The sequence below is a fragment of the Abramis brama genome (genome assembly GCF_963993115.1).
Source record: "Abramis brama genome assembly, chromosome: 14".
Lineage (NCBI taxonomy): Eukaryota > Metazoa > Chordata > Actinopteri > Cypriniformes > Leuciscidae > Abramis > Abramis brama.
In genome coordinates, this window is record NC_139976.1 from 9,553,361 (window position 1) to 9,569,745 (window position 16,385).

Consider the following 16,385-nt stretch of genomic DNA (forward strand, 5'->3'; position numbering starts at 1 on the left):
GCTTTTACCCGTGATTTAGGAAACTAAAGGACTAGAGGCCAGAGGTGAAATATAGACGCCATCATCCATGTGCTGTTACCCCATATACAAAGGTTACAGAAAGCCTGGTTCAGACGAACAAAGCAGTTTAATTTAATGGAATGACTGAGAAAAATTGACAAAGAAATTACATTTATAGTTTGATGCATTAAATAATTAACCGTTTGCAATGGAAGCAGTCATACCAAACGTCAGCGATTATAGATTTTCTTAATTTTTTTTTCATCTTGTCTCGTGAAAGACAGAACGACTGGTTTAGCTTTGTCCATTTTATATATATTTTTTGCTTTAGACGTCCTTAGTTTTCCATATGCGTAAGAATACTGTAAAAATGTTTTGATCTTGGCATCTCTCTGAATGGTATATAGCCTGCAGTGAGTCTTCTATGTAAAAGTGGAGGTGTGCTGCAAGCTCGCTCAATTGTGGTGAGATGAGAGAGACGAGCGGAGAATGTGTAGTTTAGGCAGCAGTCGCAGCAATGGACGTACACTCCTGGTGTTTCCAATGAAGGATTACCATTACACTTCTGAAGGATACTAACATGATACGATCTTGTGGATTTGCATCACTCATTCGTGTAACTGGTTTGTAATTGAAACTACATTTTATGATTTTTGTGTTGCAGAAAACATGACTGGGACATACTTTTTTGGCCGTCAGAGCCAAAACTGTGCTGAATGCAAGACCTAACCGAAACTCTTAACGGAATTATAACATCTGGGCGGCGTTTGGTTCGGTTCTCGTGGTTTCCCGCTCTGGATTTCGGATTTAACGTTTTTTATCGGGATGGAAGGCCGGGATTTCGCTCCTCCGCCGCACCTTTTGGCAGAGCGAGGCGCGCTGGTTCACAGAGCCGCCTCGAGGATCACTCATGCCGGGCACACGACAGTGCAGCATCCCGGTCACTTCCAGCCTGGGAAATATTACACCTCACATATAGCGATGCCTCCACATTCAGGTAAGTGCTTGTGTTTCCCCTGTTGATAAGTGAATGCTTTTAAAACATATATTTTTAGCAGAATTAAATTGCTTAACTTCAGAAAAGCGCGTTGACTTGTAGCCTACTTACTTTTTATTGGGAAATTAAGGTCTTTTTGGAAATAAGCAATTGCTACGGACTCAGTGTAAGTCACGTCTGACAGAATTAAAGCGTTTTATTGAACAGTTTACTTGCATAATGTCTGTCATGAGCTGCGAAAAGGCTGGTCGTTTCTAGTTGATAGCAGTTCGTATCATAAGAAAGCGGACAAGAAAATTACCTTCAACCTTAACTGAGAACTTTACTAGCTATATAGTCAAATGGAATTTATATTTGTTAATTATTTTTTTTTATGATTTAATTAATTCAGTGTTTTGTCAATAACGAACTGTGACTTTATAGCTAGATTGCCCTCTTTGTTTCGCGCTCGTTCAGACATCTAGTTTTCTTTTGACAAAACAAGTTGTTTGGTCATATCTATTCTAGTAAAGCCCCACGATTTTATGTTAATTATTAGGGTGCATCTTTGAGTGGCTTGCTGCTTTAAGTTAATAACACAAGCTTTGGTGTGTGTGAGTGTGTCTGCGCTGTGGTTCGAGAAGTCTCCCAGATTAGGGTCAGTAGCTCTGTGTGTATGCGTATGTGTGTGTGCTAGGCGTCTGTAATACCAGAAAATCCGGTTTCTATATTGAGCGGTGATGTGACGGGGTGCGAATGAGTTGACAGTACATGCATTAGATTTAACAAGTGTCTCCAGCATTCAGTGTACCTTTGGGATAGAGGTACACTTTGCATTTTGATTATTAATGAGAAATAAGTTCGTATGCTATATATGAATGCGTCAGTCTGTGAATGCTTCTTTTGTTAGTAATCACTGAGAAAATCATATGTAGCCTACATAATTCCACAATTTATCATTTTATAGGCTATATAGGCCTAACTTTTCATATTGTTGAGATAGACTCCGTTTTGACTGACGTGTTGTTTTTTTTAAGAATGTGCTCAGCAGTTTAATAGTTCTAGACAATTAATGAAATAAATAAATTCCCGTTGGTGTTGTTTTAGTGTGCTTAAATATAAGCCAATATATATTTTTGTTTAGTTTTATATCGCTTAAATTGTATTTTTTGTTGTTGTATCAGATTATATATTTTTCGCATGTAATTGGGTGTGTTATTAAGTTCAGCATTTAAAATTGACTTAATTTAAAGTGTATTTCGATTTGGGGTTTGCTTTTCTTTAGACTCAAATTAAATATGTTCAGTCGAATTCTCGGTGTGACGTATTTTCAGTCGAATTCGAAATGGACTCATAACGTTCTCTGTGCTGTAGAATTAAATTTCAGAAGCGAGATCTATCACAGCGCGCGCTGACCCTGATGGTCCCCGGCCCACGGTGAATGCGCGCGGGTACTGACGGGGTCTTTAGCGGCTGTCTTTCTCTCCGGCCTCCCGCTGCATACCCTCGCACTGCCTTCTTAAAAGTCATTTTTATTTGTTCCTTACACAAATAACTTCGTCCTAATACCTCACACAGAGACAAACAACGAAAGTCCACAAGGCAAACTCTATAAAAAATACAGCCTCTTTTACGATAGCTGCTTTCGAGAAAATGTAGCCTGTCGTTATTTTTCATCTCTAATGTATTGAATCGGTTCATTGTCTCTTTCTTCGACGACTGTCGTCGAGCTGAATGCATTTTAAAAGCCGAACCCCCGGTAGATTGATGGATTTTGTTGTGCTGCTCAGGTCTCGCGTGCACATCAAATGCTGCTCTGGCAGTGCGCGCGGATAATGTGTACAGTAGGATCTCCTTTTCTTCTTTTTTCCCCCCACCTCTCTCTCTCTCTTTCTTTGCTTTCCTCCATATCCTCAGCAGATGTCTTTAACGTCTGCCTCAAGGCGGACGCCAGCTCATGCCATACAGGTGCATCATTTACTTGTGTAGGCTATGTGTGTCTGTGTGTATGAGTATGTGTGTGCGCTCGTATCAAATTCTTGTTCTTCCGCTGTGGCTTTTTTAATCAACACAGGTGTCTTTTCTGCTCATACAGAATAGATAGTATATTGTAGTATAAGATGATATGTGTATTATTTTACATCATATACTGGGACAAAAGTTATTTATTATTAAGTTTTAGATCTTGTCCTTTTTGTTTGAATGGAATGTAACTAATATACATTCCAAAAGTTATTCATTATAAGGTTTTAGATCTTGCCCTTTTTGTTTGAATGGAATGTAACTAATTAATATATATATATATATATATATATATATATATATATAAAAAGCATATTTTCCTCCCTTTTGTATGTATTATTAAATTTTCTTCATCATTTATCAATTATTTTTAGATCAGGGAATTTAGATTATTTCAGACACTCACATAGAAAGTGAAATCCATTGAGTGTAGACATGCAGCATGGGAGGAATGTGTAAAAGTCCCTCAATGTTTGTGAAATTAAGTAAGAAATGCATACTCTTTTAGCCAGAGCTTCAATTTTCGAACTGTTCAATTCAGACAAATACTGATAGATTGGTAGATGGATTAAGAGAGAGGATAATTTAATTATTCTCAGATGGAACAAACACCAACCCGCAGTTCAATTAGGTGGCACCCTGTCTGTCTGTTACGGTCATCCACGTGGTTGTTCGCCCTCACCCTCGGTGTTACAGAGAGTTATTTTGTAGCTTTGTGCTGTAGCAGTCATGTTTCTGCAAAAGCAGTGGTCTGCCCTGTCAAACCTCGGTTGGCCTTCTTTCATATCCCTTCTTCCTCTCTCGCTTCTGTGTGCCCTGAGTCCTGATTTAACAATGCTGTCTGCGCTGCTGTTGATCCTAACCTGTCTCACCCTCCCCGTCCACTCGTTCCTCCGCGGTGCAGCCCTGTTCCGCACAGAGGTACTGCTGCCCCCGGGCCATTCGCCTTTGATAGGGCTTGTAGTTTAAATTAGTTGCGTTCCCTAGGATCTAGTTAGTATCTCTTTTTCTTTCTCTCTCACTTTTACCTGTCTGTCTCTGCATCATCTCTGATTTATAGCTAATGGATCAGTTTGGGCCTAAACGCTAAATGAATTAGGTCATTACGGGAATATCCCTAACTTGATTTCTGATTTGGATTGAACGTTTAGTTTGATTCCATCTTCATCCTGAACTTCCGTAATGGCATGCGTTTCTTCCGCTTCTCCAAAAGGGGGGACGAGTGAAAGTGACTAAAAGAGAGAGAGGGAGACGAGGAAAAAGAGTGGCTGAATGTTTCCACCTGGTTGGTAATCTGGCCCAATTACCTCTGCTTGGTAGCACAGAGCCTGGCGTGTTCCATCGCCACTCACTATGCCTGCCAGCTGAGTGCTGTGAGCGAGTGTACGGCACTCTCTATGTGTGTGTGTGATTCAGCAGAGCTTCGTTGGCAGAAGCGACATCGTTCCCCCCTCCCCTCCACCCCACGGTCTCTTCTTTCACTGTTTGATGTGCCTCAGTAGGCCGAGAGAGTCCCAACGCCCTGGCCCGACTGCACCCATCACCGCTGCCCCTCAAACAATGCATCTACACGTCATCAATGTCGGCAGAAAATCATTTATTAATATTTGATACGTACACCTTCTTATGTACACCTATAAAAAATGTATTACCTGCTGCAGCACCATGGAATATCAACACTTTCAATGTCTGTGACTATTGATCAGGACTGTGTTTCCCCAAAAGCACAGCTGTGCCGTGAACTTCACGAGGGCCAATATGGTGCTTTCCAAAACGTTGAAGCCTGCATTCATCTTAAAAGGACAGGTCACGCAATAAATAATCTGACATTGTTTAGGCCTACTCGCCTTTATGTCATTCCAAATCTGTATGACTTTCTTTTTTCTGTTGAACACAGAAAAATATATTTTGTTTTTTTGGACACACCGTATATAATTAAAATCAATGGGGTCTAATTTTGTTTTGCCCCCTCACTTAAAAAAAAAGAGTTGTTCAAAATATCTTGTTTTGTATTCCACAGAAGAAAAACATGAGGGTGAAAAATTGATTATGGAATTATAATGTTAAAACACTGGATATGTCATTTCAAATCTAGCTTTGGTGTACTTACTAAAACGAATGTGATTGTTTTATGCTGACAAGACATTTACAAGCAGTTTGCTATATATTTAATGCAAATCAGGAGGGTTTAAATGAGGAAGTGAGTATAAATGACACTCTTCCTGCATGCATGGCAACTCAGACATGCATATGCACCTATTACACACCTGACATATGATACGGTGTTTTCACACCAAATCTGAAAATTGTCGCTCTTCCGACTTGGATTTGTGCAACTGATACTTGAGAACTGAAAATGCTCACTGGGAGGGCTTGTAATATGCACACTGACACAATCGCACACAAACACACATAAGCTAAGCTTAATAACGGATGCAAGCAAATAAGGGTCAATAGACACTGACACACACACACACACACTTCAACTTTTAAACCCTGGGTTCATCTGCTGTGCATTGGATCAGCACAACAATGAGGCAGTACTCTGGGGCGCCATGAGCTACAGAGCTCATTTATACAGCTGTCAGACTCTTTCTTTCTTTCTTTCTTTCTTTCTTTCTTTCTTTCTTTCTTTCTTTCTTTCTTTCTTTCTTTCTTTCTTTCTTTCTTTCTCCCTCCCTCCCTCCCTTTTTCAATCTCCTCCTCCTCCTCTTCCTCCTCTGTTTCCTACTGGCTCACATTTTCACAAGAAAACAGCCCCCCCTGACTCGTCAACATTGCTGTTTGGATTTCATCAGTTTAACACCCAGCATTTTTTTTTTCTTTTCCATTTTATTATTGTTTTGTTTAGCATAAGTGATTCTTTCAGCTATCTCACTCATTTTGACACATTTCCTTAAGGGGGTTACACGTTTCTTCTCTGAAATTTGTAAGGGGTTTCTTCAGCGGTTTGAAAATTAGTTTATACTGCAGATTAAAATGCAGTGTATGTTCTGGTTAATTTCGCATGAATCAGCAATAGTTAAGTGTCTTATGTTCATATGAATAGTTATAAATAATCTCTGAACTGAATCTAAAGGCTGAACAAGGATTTTTTTTCTGCTAGCAGATTTTACTTGCCATGCCAACATTTCCTCTGGCCTATTATTTTTTATTATTTTTTCAAGAAATTGACTTTTATATATTGTTATTGTTTTATAATTTATTTTTATAAGTATTAAAATATACTAATATGCAACAAACGATTTATTATGTCTGGAATATATATATATAGGAAAAGGGAATGAATGATTTATATATATATATATATATATATATATATATATATATATATATATATATATATATATATATATATATATATATATATATATATATATATAGGAAAAAGGATGATTGAATAAAAGGAAAACAAAATTCAGAAAGGAATTGGAATGAAGGAACGCGAGAAAGGAAAAAGGAAGAAAGAGAGAATATATATATATATATTTGTATTTGTTTTTTACAAACATTTTTTTATAAGTATCTGAAAAAAACAAACTTCACATAAACACTGGCCCGGGTCAGGAGACTATCTCTTTTGTTGAACCCTGTCAATTTACTGTTTTTGTACCGGAATGCGTTCTTCCTTTCATGTATACGTGTGTGCGCTTGCATGCTGCTTGCTACATCCTGTGAGCTACTTTTCATTGTGACACCTCGACTGATGGACTCAACCACCACAGCATATTATAACCATGTGGGGAATCTCTCTCTCCTCCCACACTCTTTCCCTCGCATTGTCTCTTGCACTGCTGTCATTATTAAGTCCAAACTTTGACTAGGCCTGCAGCCAGCTTTTGTAAATGAGAAACAATTTTGGGATTTGGCTTAGAAAATAAAAGCCCTCCGCATTGGCTTTGATGTCTGATAGTAGAGAGAAATGACATTTTAAATAGGCTGCAAAAACAAAACCTTGAAAGTGCTTCCATTTCTGTGGTGAGGATGTGTGATTGGACAAGGAAACTAGTGACAGTCCTGAGTGTGTGCTTGGAGGAACTGGGAAATCCACTTCCCTTTTTTTTTTTTTGGGAATGTGTGTGTTCTGAATCATGCTATATAATTTCTGTGTTTGTGCATGCGTGTGCATACAGTGATCAATAATCGATCTGTCTGTGTGTCCTCGCCAAGGTCAGATCGTCCTGCCTTGGCATGCACAATTGCACACATAATTTCACAGTTGTGCTGAGCTCATCACCATCAGATACTGAGATGATATCAGGCAATATCATCAAGGATTTTATGCTGCGATGGCATCTGACACCTGTATGTACCAGGTGCGCGCTAACACACACACACACACACACGCACACGCACACGCACACATTGTGTTTTATATCCATTGACATAATAATTTTTATTCTGTACAAAATGTATTATCCCCTTACCTAACCCTACCACTAAACCTTCCCATCACAGTAAACTTTCTGCATTTTTACATTTTCAAAAAACATCACTTAGTATGATTTCTAAGCTGATTTCCTCATAGGGACCAAAAATGTGCCCACAAGGATTTTGGATTTTGCCATCTTTGTGGGGACATTTTGTTCCCTCCATTTGTTCTCCCCAGTCAAGATCCAAGCAGAATCCGACTACCTTATTCATGCCGTTATCGTTTAGTATTTTTTTTTTTTATGCTTGTCATCATTTTGCATTATTAAACACATTTTTTCTCCTGGCGCATATGACTATTATGAAAGGCACAATGTAAATTTCGATATTTGGGTATCTTGAGCAGTATGTGGCAGTATGTGATCATGCGAGGGTGGGATACCACACAGCAAGACGAGCACTCCAAATGTATGTAGAGCCTTCATTAAATATACATAAAGCATGCTTTTTAAGGACGCGTCGCTTCCACACCAGTAAAGGAAAAAAAGCACAAAACAAAGATTAGCATCAGGAATTCAATATTAATCAGTCTCGAGGGACACACACACGCTCTCTCTCTCTCTGTTTTCCTCTCCTTCTCCTCTCTCTCGTTAAAGCGAAGGCTTTAATTCGAGAGGGACTTGTTGCTTTTGAGCCACATGTCTGAATATTTTCATGTTCTCTGATTAAAACAAAACTCTGGTTGACGCGTCGCCTTTGTCTTTGGCCCGTGCTTTGATTGCTTGTTGAGTTTTCCTTGCTCACTTTCATCCCTCCCTAATCGTCTTCCTGAATCTTTTTGTTTGCATTATTATTATTTTTTTTTTTAGGCAAGAACTTGCTTGTTTTTTTTCTTCTCTGTCTCGCTCTCTCTCTGCCTGTCTCTCTCTGGTTCTGATTAGCGTTTCTCAGACTCAGCAGGAGGTTGGCTGGCTGTGGGGGAAGACAGTGCCGTGACCACCGTGACCACACAGTCATGCCTGAACACGGAGCCAGCCTTCCATGCATCCCATAATAGCCCCTGTTCTATTTCTGGACTCTGGCCTTGCCATTTTTACCCAGAATGCACAGAAAAATGAAGCCTTATTTGACCACATGAATTCTCAGCTTCACTCCTCCCACAAGTAAAATTCTGCGAAGCGAACAACATGTCAAAACATGTGGGTTTCATTCCAATAATCTAAAAGAGTCCTCCTTCTCCACACCACCTTGGCCCCCGAAATGCACTGATTTAACAATAAACTGCTTAAACGAGCATGGCTTGGCTGGCGTGCTTTGTGGTGTACGAGCTGATCTGTGGTCAGGTGTACTGTGTGGTCACAGCCAGCTGAATTAGGACACAAACCTGCTCAGCGGCTATCAGCATGGCAACATAATGACTGTGATTTGGATTGAAGAGGAATGCATGACTACATACAGAGGGGCTGTTGACAAGGGAAAGTGGCATGTCAGTGTGTGGATGTGTGTGTGTGAAAGTCTATAGAGCATGTGTATAAGCCTACCCTTATTATCGCTCTTTTCCCATAAACAGATCTCTAGCTTTAAAAACGTATCGGCTAACATCAGTACGCTTGTTTATTTAACTGCTTAATTACCCCAACACACACACACACATATGTGGGTATTGGTTGCCTGGTGATAATAGCTCTGGGCTGGTGACCCAAACAGGTGTGATCCCAGATAGGGGTGACCCACGAACTGTGCGTTACTGAGAATCATGGTGCCTTTGGGCAGGGGGGTTAACCTGTGCAACCTGCTATTGTCCCTGTAATTAAAGTACTGTAAACTACTTTAAATGACATTTTTAAAGTAGCTTATACTGACAAGTAACCAGGTATACAGCTAGTGTCTTTGTGTAATATGTGTTTTTTTATTTATTTTTAAGATGATGCTGCTTAGGGGTTTCTGCACATGAGAGTGTGCACTGTTATACGTCTCTCCTGAGTCAGAGTTTGCAGGGCAGCAGAATGAGACCTGGGGCTGCTGGTAATCCCTCTCTGGGCTCTGAGTTTCTGAGCTTCGCTCTCTCACTGATACTATGGTTAGAGGGGGATTAGAGGACTTCATCATTCACTGGACCCCAGAATAGAAGTATGGGTGAGGGTGAAAAGAAGGGAAAATGAAAGAAGGAAGGAAGGAATAACGTAAGGAAGGGGGAAGGAAATGGAAGAAAGAATGGGATGAAAGTGAGAAAGCAAGGAAGGAATGAAAATAATTAGGAAAGGTGAGGCAAAGGGGGAAAAAACTATAAAGGAAGGAAAATGAAGATAAGAAGGAAAGAAAAGGTGGAAAATGTAGGAAAAGGGAATGAAGGAAGGATAGAAGGAGAAAACAAATAAAAGGGGAAAAAAGAATGAATGAATGAAAGGAAAACAAAATTCAGAAAGGAATTGGAAGGAAGGAAAGAAAGAAAGGGAAAAGGAAGAAAGAAAGAAAATCATTAGTAAAGGTGGGGCAAAGGGAAGAAGAATTGACAGAAAGAAAGAAAAAAGGAAGTAATGAATGAAAATGAGAAAACAATCAAGGAAACACAGGAAGGGAAGAAATTAAGGGAAGAAAAGTAGGAAGGATAGGAGGGGAAAAGGAAGGAAGGAAGAAAGAAAGACAAGTATAAGTAAAGGTGGGGCAAAGGAAGGAAGAACTGGCAGAAATAAAGAAAAAAGGAAGTAAAGAATGAAAATGAGAAGACAAACAAAGAAACATGGAAAGGGGAGAAGAAAAGATAAGTAGGATGGAAAGGTAGGAAAATGAAAATAACAGAAATGTAGAAATTAAGGAAATTATGTGGAACGAAAAAAAGAATAAAGGAAATAAAGAATGGATGAGAAGGAAAGAAGCAAGAATGAAAAGGAAATAAGGATAGATGGACAGACAGGAAAGAAGGAAGGAAATGAGGAGGAAAGGAAGAAAGTAAGCAGGTGATATATGTGTGAATATAATGTATGTGTGAGAGTTTGTGTGTGTGTGTGTGTGTGTGTGTGTGTGTTCTCTCCACTATGGTTTATGCTTGAACGAGAGCGCTGATGTCATATAGACACTACCAAGATTAAAGTGCTGCACCCGCTGTCTGGGTGTAAACACTGCCGGCACATTAAACACTGCAGAGACACACACACACGGAAACATGTCAATGAAAGACAGAGACAGTGACAGAAAAAGACAGAAAGAGAGAGAGAGAGCAAGAATGAGTAACAGAAAGTGCAGAGTGTGAAGACAAACAAAGAAACATGGGGAAACAAAGAAAGAGAAAGCTAGAGATACAGGAAAAACGAAAGGCAAAGTGTGTGATTAGTGAAAGGGAAAGTTGTGTAATGACTCTCTAAAGGGCTCACGGCAATGACATCATCAGCAGTGCATTCTCATTAATGCGAGGAGCCTCATTTGCATTGTTTACTACAGCGCTGTACGTGTAAGATGCGTTTGCATGAGACGCGTCAATGCAACTCTGCAACAAGAGCCACGCCACGCAATAGATTATGGGCTTCATCACGCATATTTTGATCTGAAAAATTCTTGTATTCCTGTTTTTGTCCTTCAAATCAACATCCCGCATCTGATTATAGAGGAAATAAGCAGTTCTCAGGGAGCAGGCGGAAATCAGGACAAAATAAAATAGCCACATAAATAATTTGCCTACACTCTTTAGCGAACGCGTGCGTACCATGTTTGCAACGATAAGGAAAACACTCCTCATCACTGTTGGTATCTCTTTAAAGCAGGAGACTCAATTTGCTCTTCGTTTAATCTCATTGCTGTCTAGAAGAAACAAAGAAACAGATCTCATTTGTGATTTTTCTTTCCTACAGGTCATTATGGACAACATATTCAACCTCATCTGTGCTTTTACACTTTCTTATACATGTACATGAACTTGTGAGCAGTTTCTGTTAGTGTGTGTTTCTGTCTGTATGAATGCTATGAGTGCATGCGTGTGACGCCGGCTCCAGTCGTCAGCGGTTATCAAAGGCCTTGCGGGTGCTGTGTTGTCTCTCTGGCTTTACGCTCGTTCCCTCAGCACGTCTGGTCGGGCAGGCCTGTCCTCTATCATGCCTGCCAGATAGTGGCTCCTCTGTGCTGAGCTTTGTTTGGAGGTCAGGAGCCTTACACACAGCTGTGGACACAACACAGAGGCAGTCAAAGTCCCACAGTCCTCCCCTATCATCTCCCCCTCGCACACACACAAATACGTTCAGGACATGGAGCCGGTCCAGCCTGATGAAAGAGGGAAAGATGTGAGGCGTGAATCGAGGCTATAGTGATTCCACATCTCGGGTGCCAGAAACATTGCTCCACTCGCTCCTTGACGGATGTCTAAGGGATAGAACGAGTGCCGTTTTTTATGAAAGTTAGTGATTCAGATCTTTTTAATGATTCAAACGCTCTTCATAGCTTGGCTCCTCTCGGTGGGGCAGAAGAGTTTTTTGGCCAGCTGTGAGAGTGAGTAGACAAACACGATGAGGCGGCGCAATGTTATGTTGCCACTGTAAAGACCATTCAATCAGCCTTTAATTCTCCTAATAGCCGAGAGACCGGCCTATGATTACACTTTGGCTGATATACACTTCCCTTTGGCTCCGATTCAGCTTTCCGTGTGACTCAGTCTGCAAGTTCTATTTCTCTCTCGCTCACTTCATGCTTGTTTTGCTTTGCTCTTTCTCTGTCACTTCCGACTGTTAGTCTGATACTCAGTTTAAAGGTGCTGTTTTGCTAAAATCCAAACTTCATTCTCACATTCTTCTTCCAAAACCCAAACCTGCTAAATGATTTACAGGCAGAAATGATTCTGTTGGCTAAAAAGGGCTTCTTTTCAACCTAGGACTGTCACAGAGATAGTTTTTCGGACACCTATTTCAGTGAAATCTGACAGGTAATCACATTTTATGCGTCGTATTCCAAATATTGCTTACATCGCCTTCAATTCAGTCTCTGCCTCATATTAATATTTGTGTAGACAAACACACCTTTGTACAGCAGCCTTGATCCTTAACATACAATCTGCAAAAGTGATTCAGTTTCCTTTATAGTCACACATTCACTACCCTCTGAATATTACTAGCATTATTTCTTCTTATGCCTTTCACTTCTTTTCTCCTCCATCTCTCTGTGCCTTTATTTTTCAGTTCGTCTCTCCTTGAGTTGTCGCTCTTTAATACCCTTTCAATAACTCTTTATCCTCTTTGTGGAGTATTGGTAAGAGCCGTGCTGCCTGGTTCAGACTACATGGTATTTTTGTTTGTTGCGATAGTCACTGTCAGATTATGTGATTTTGACTCCTAAATTCTTATTGTGTCGTGGACAAGACATATGTCAGACTACACGTTGTTTCCCGATCAATCATCGCTTGCCGTCTTTAAAGGGATACTCCACTTTTTTTGGAAATAGGCTCATTTTACAACTCCAATTCAAAATCGCAACTTTTCATTTTCCGTCGGTCTTAGTACACGATGTAACTACAGAAGAGTCAAGTTTTAAATAGGAAAAATATCGAAACTCTTTGGTCATTTTTTTGAGAGAGATGCTAATGGTCTTGTCCGATTCAATGATCTATGCTAAGCTATGCTAAAAGTGGTACCGCCAGACCCGGAGTTCGGCTGAATGGATTCGAAAACGGTAAAACTTAACTGTTTAACTCTGGGGGAGTTGTAAAATGAGCCTATTTCCAAAAAAAGTGGAGTATCCCTTTAACAACGTACGTGATGTCATTGAGGAGGCGGAACTAGCGACTGACTTCGGTAAACAAGAGGGTAAACAAACAACGGTTGTACTAGCTTAATGCTAATTCCAGTACTCTCACATGGTTGCTGAAGCGCCTCCGATATTGATGCCAGCATTTATCTTTTTTCACTCCGTCATGGTGGTCCCTTGAGGAAACATTATAAAGGCAGTAGGATTGTTTCCATATCTCCACAAACCTTTCCTCCATTGCATAATTCCACGTAGCAGCACAGATACATCGTCTCTCTTTCGTTTCGCCAATTTGAAAGCTGTCTGCGGAAGAGCTTCTGTGCTCCTATTGGTCAATGTTACAGATTTCTTGCGTCCTGACCAAGCGGCAACCTCCCTGTCTCTCTCTTGAAACTAACACGGAAGCTTGAGGCTGGGTGCAGAAGTGAGTCAAATCTGTATCTCCCCCATGTTAAAATGCCCAACTTTACAGCAGAAAAAAACACGTTTACAGCCTGGTGCAAAAAGTGGCTTTGGTCTATATAGCTTATTTTTCCCTTCATGACAACTGTGAGGGGGGTGAATTTTTTTATAACTCATCCGTTTACATTATATTAAGCCTTAAAGTTCTGCATAATTAAGGGTGTCCACTTTTGAGTGACAGGTGGATTCCCGCTGCAGTGGTCATTAGTCATCATTAGCCGTTTGTCTCCTGTTTGTTAGCCGTCACGTTACCTCAGCTAATTGTCTAACTGTAAAAATAAATAAATTCGGGAGTGACGCGCTGCCAAGATGGCGACGGTCGACCACGCCCACTTTAGGCTTCAAAAACGGTCTTCAGAAACCTACGGGTGACGTCACGGACACTACGTCCATATTTTTTTACGGCCCTGACGCCCATTGTCATTTACGAATCCCCATGACATCCTACGTCAAATGGATCATGACAAAATTGGTAGTCTGAACCGTCAAGTCAAGAAATGAACATAAATGATTATAATAGGAGCAATCTAGTTTTGTTCTGTTGTGTGAAAACGTGTCCTGTCTCTCCAAAGTGTAGAGTGCCGCTTCTACAGTAAAGTAGCTGACACCATTAACATGTTTGTGTACAGTTCATTTTTTTTAATTTTTAATTATTGAGTTTTCATGATCAATTCAAGTGTAGATGTGGGGTTAGAGAGAGAACGAGCTAAATGCTCAGCTGTTGACTCTAGTTTAGGGTCATAAAAGAGAGTCTCACACTGGCTGCTTCTCTGATGGTTTTCCATGAGGTTACTGAACCCAGAGTCTTTACCACTGCCTCTAAGGGTTAGGATGAGCTCAGTAAATCAGCCATGTTTACTCTTTTATGTTATTTTCTGTGTGTGATTGTCCAGGATTGGAAGGCTTATTCAGGTTCTCCTGCAGATCTCTTTGAGCTGAGCTCACCCTTGCCTCTAATGAATCTTACAGTTAGTTTATGTTTTGAGGGAGAAATCACCTCTATAGCACTTAGTTGAACCCACACAGCCTCATCTTTCCTGCTGTGTGTTTGCTCAAGGTTAGAACGCTACAATACTACTCCAATCTTCTCGTTTTCAGAGGCGTTTAATCTCAGATCTGGGATCAGCCTTGCCTTTCCTCGCATCGCTTCTACAGCAGTTCAAACAGGGGCATGTCTGTGGCCTCCAGGTCGGATCGAGAGGAAGTCTGTTTTCCTGCCGTTCGCTCTCTCTCCATTTTGGAGCCATGAGAGAAGAAAATGAAACGCATTTATCTCGGGTTTTCCTCTTCTCTCAACCCTTCATGTGTCCTTCCTTCTGCTTTTATTTGTCGAACACACACGAACACAAACCCCCGGAACGGTGCGCCCATGCAGCGCCGTCGATATTCAGAAGGGCCCTGAATGGATGGCTGGCATTTGCATGCATTGATTGAGTGCATGTTTGCCCAATATTTCAGCGCAGCTGATGGCTTTATTAGACACATTGATTTAGAAGGCAGATAGATGGAGGTGGACGACAGGGAGGGGAATGAACAGAAGGGAATAAAGGAGGAATGAAGGAGGAAAGGGAGAGGGAGAGAACATTGTGACACACACACTGGAAAATTGAGCAGTTTGCATTGCTTTTCTCTGTGTCTGTCAAACTAGGAAAAAAATAAGTCACAAATAATAATAAATTCCTTACAAAATTAATAATATATAATAAATGGATTTTGTAGGAATCAAGAGCGGTTAAACTGTGATGTCCTCTATTGGTCAAATGTCCTTGTTTGAACTTGTTTAGTTTTTTATTTCATTTATATTATTTTGTTACATCTACTTATCCTTGTCCATTGCCCATGGTTTATCCTTTCATGAACATTCATAAAAAGTTCAATATCACCTGCATTGATTGTGAGGGTTTTTTTTTACAGGAAGCCTGATACATAAATGGCTTTTCTTTTTCAAACATTTTGTTGAAAGATTAAAGGAAAATAAGAAGATGTGGAAGAGAGGAAGCTAGAGTGAGAGGTCGCTTTAGACAGTGAGAATTGTGTGACCTGCATGTGTGTGTGTGTGTGTGTGTGTGTCCTGATAGAGTCTGATTAGGAGGACAGTTTTGGGTTGTCAGAGGAAGCGGTGGCCTTACGTAGGAACTCTCACCTTTTCACTGAACTGCACTCAACATGAGCCTGACCCTTCCTAACCACGACGCACACACACGACACACACGCACAATGAAGCATGAACACAGGATGATCAGGGTTGGATCACACCACAGACTGCTGACTGCTCTCTCTCTCTCTCTCTCTCTCTCTCTCTCTCTCTCACTCACAATGTGCCCCAAATCATTTTTCCCCCCTCACATGTGACACAGATCTGACACAGACTGTCCGAACAGCAAAAACCACATTCATGGTTCCTACACTTTCTATGACCTTTTCAGTTATTCATGATTACTAGTTTAGAACTTTTTCTTCTTCTTTTCTTTACCAACTTTTTAATTTTTTATTAGTATTTTTAAACCAGGTATTTAATTAAAATGATTATTATTAGGTAGTTATTTGGACAGGATTTCCATTTGTATGAGGTAGAAATATTTAAAACCAATCATTTTAAAGAGTTACACATTTAGTGTACAAATGACTCCAATAAACGCACTGATGTTTCATTGTTTTCAAATTATAACATATACAAACAATCATAAAGAGCAATGTTTAGCCAATTTTAGAGCAGAGCAAAACTAGGAAAATGAATACATTAAGATTTTACCACATTTTATTACTTTTCTAGGCCATGGAAAGCTGTGGCCACATTTTGTGTTTTTTATTTCTGTTGAATGTAGCAGGT

At 40.2% G+C, this 16,385-nt stretch overlaps 1 protein-coding gene across 4 annotated transcripts in view; it reads left to right on the forward strand.

Moving 5' to 3' along the window:
- bahcc1b (BAH domain and coiled-coil containing 1b) overlaps positions 1 to 16,385 on the forward strand; it is a 98,988-nt gene that overhangs the window by 8,061 nt on the left and 74,542 nt on the right. For all 4 annotated transcript variants that reach the window (XM_084134485.1, XM_084134484.1, XM_084134486.1 and 1 more), the window contains exon 2: positions 665 to 997. In XM_084134485.1, the coding sequence (XP_083990611.1) occupies positions 826 to 997 (172 nt within the window). In that variant the 5' untranslated portion in view covers positions 665 to 825. The remainder of the gene's footprint in view (positions 1 to 664; positions 998 to 16,385) is intronic.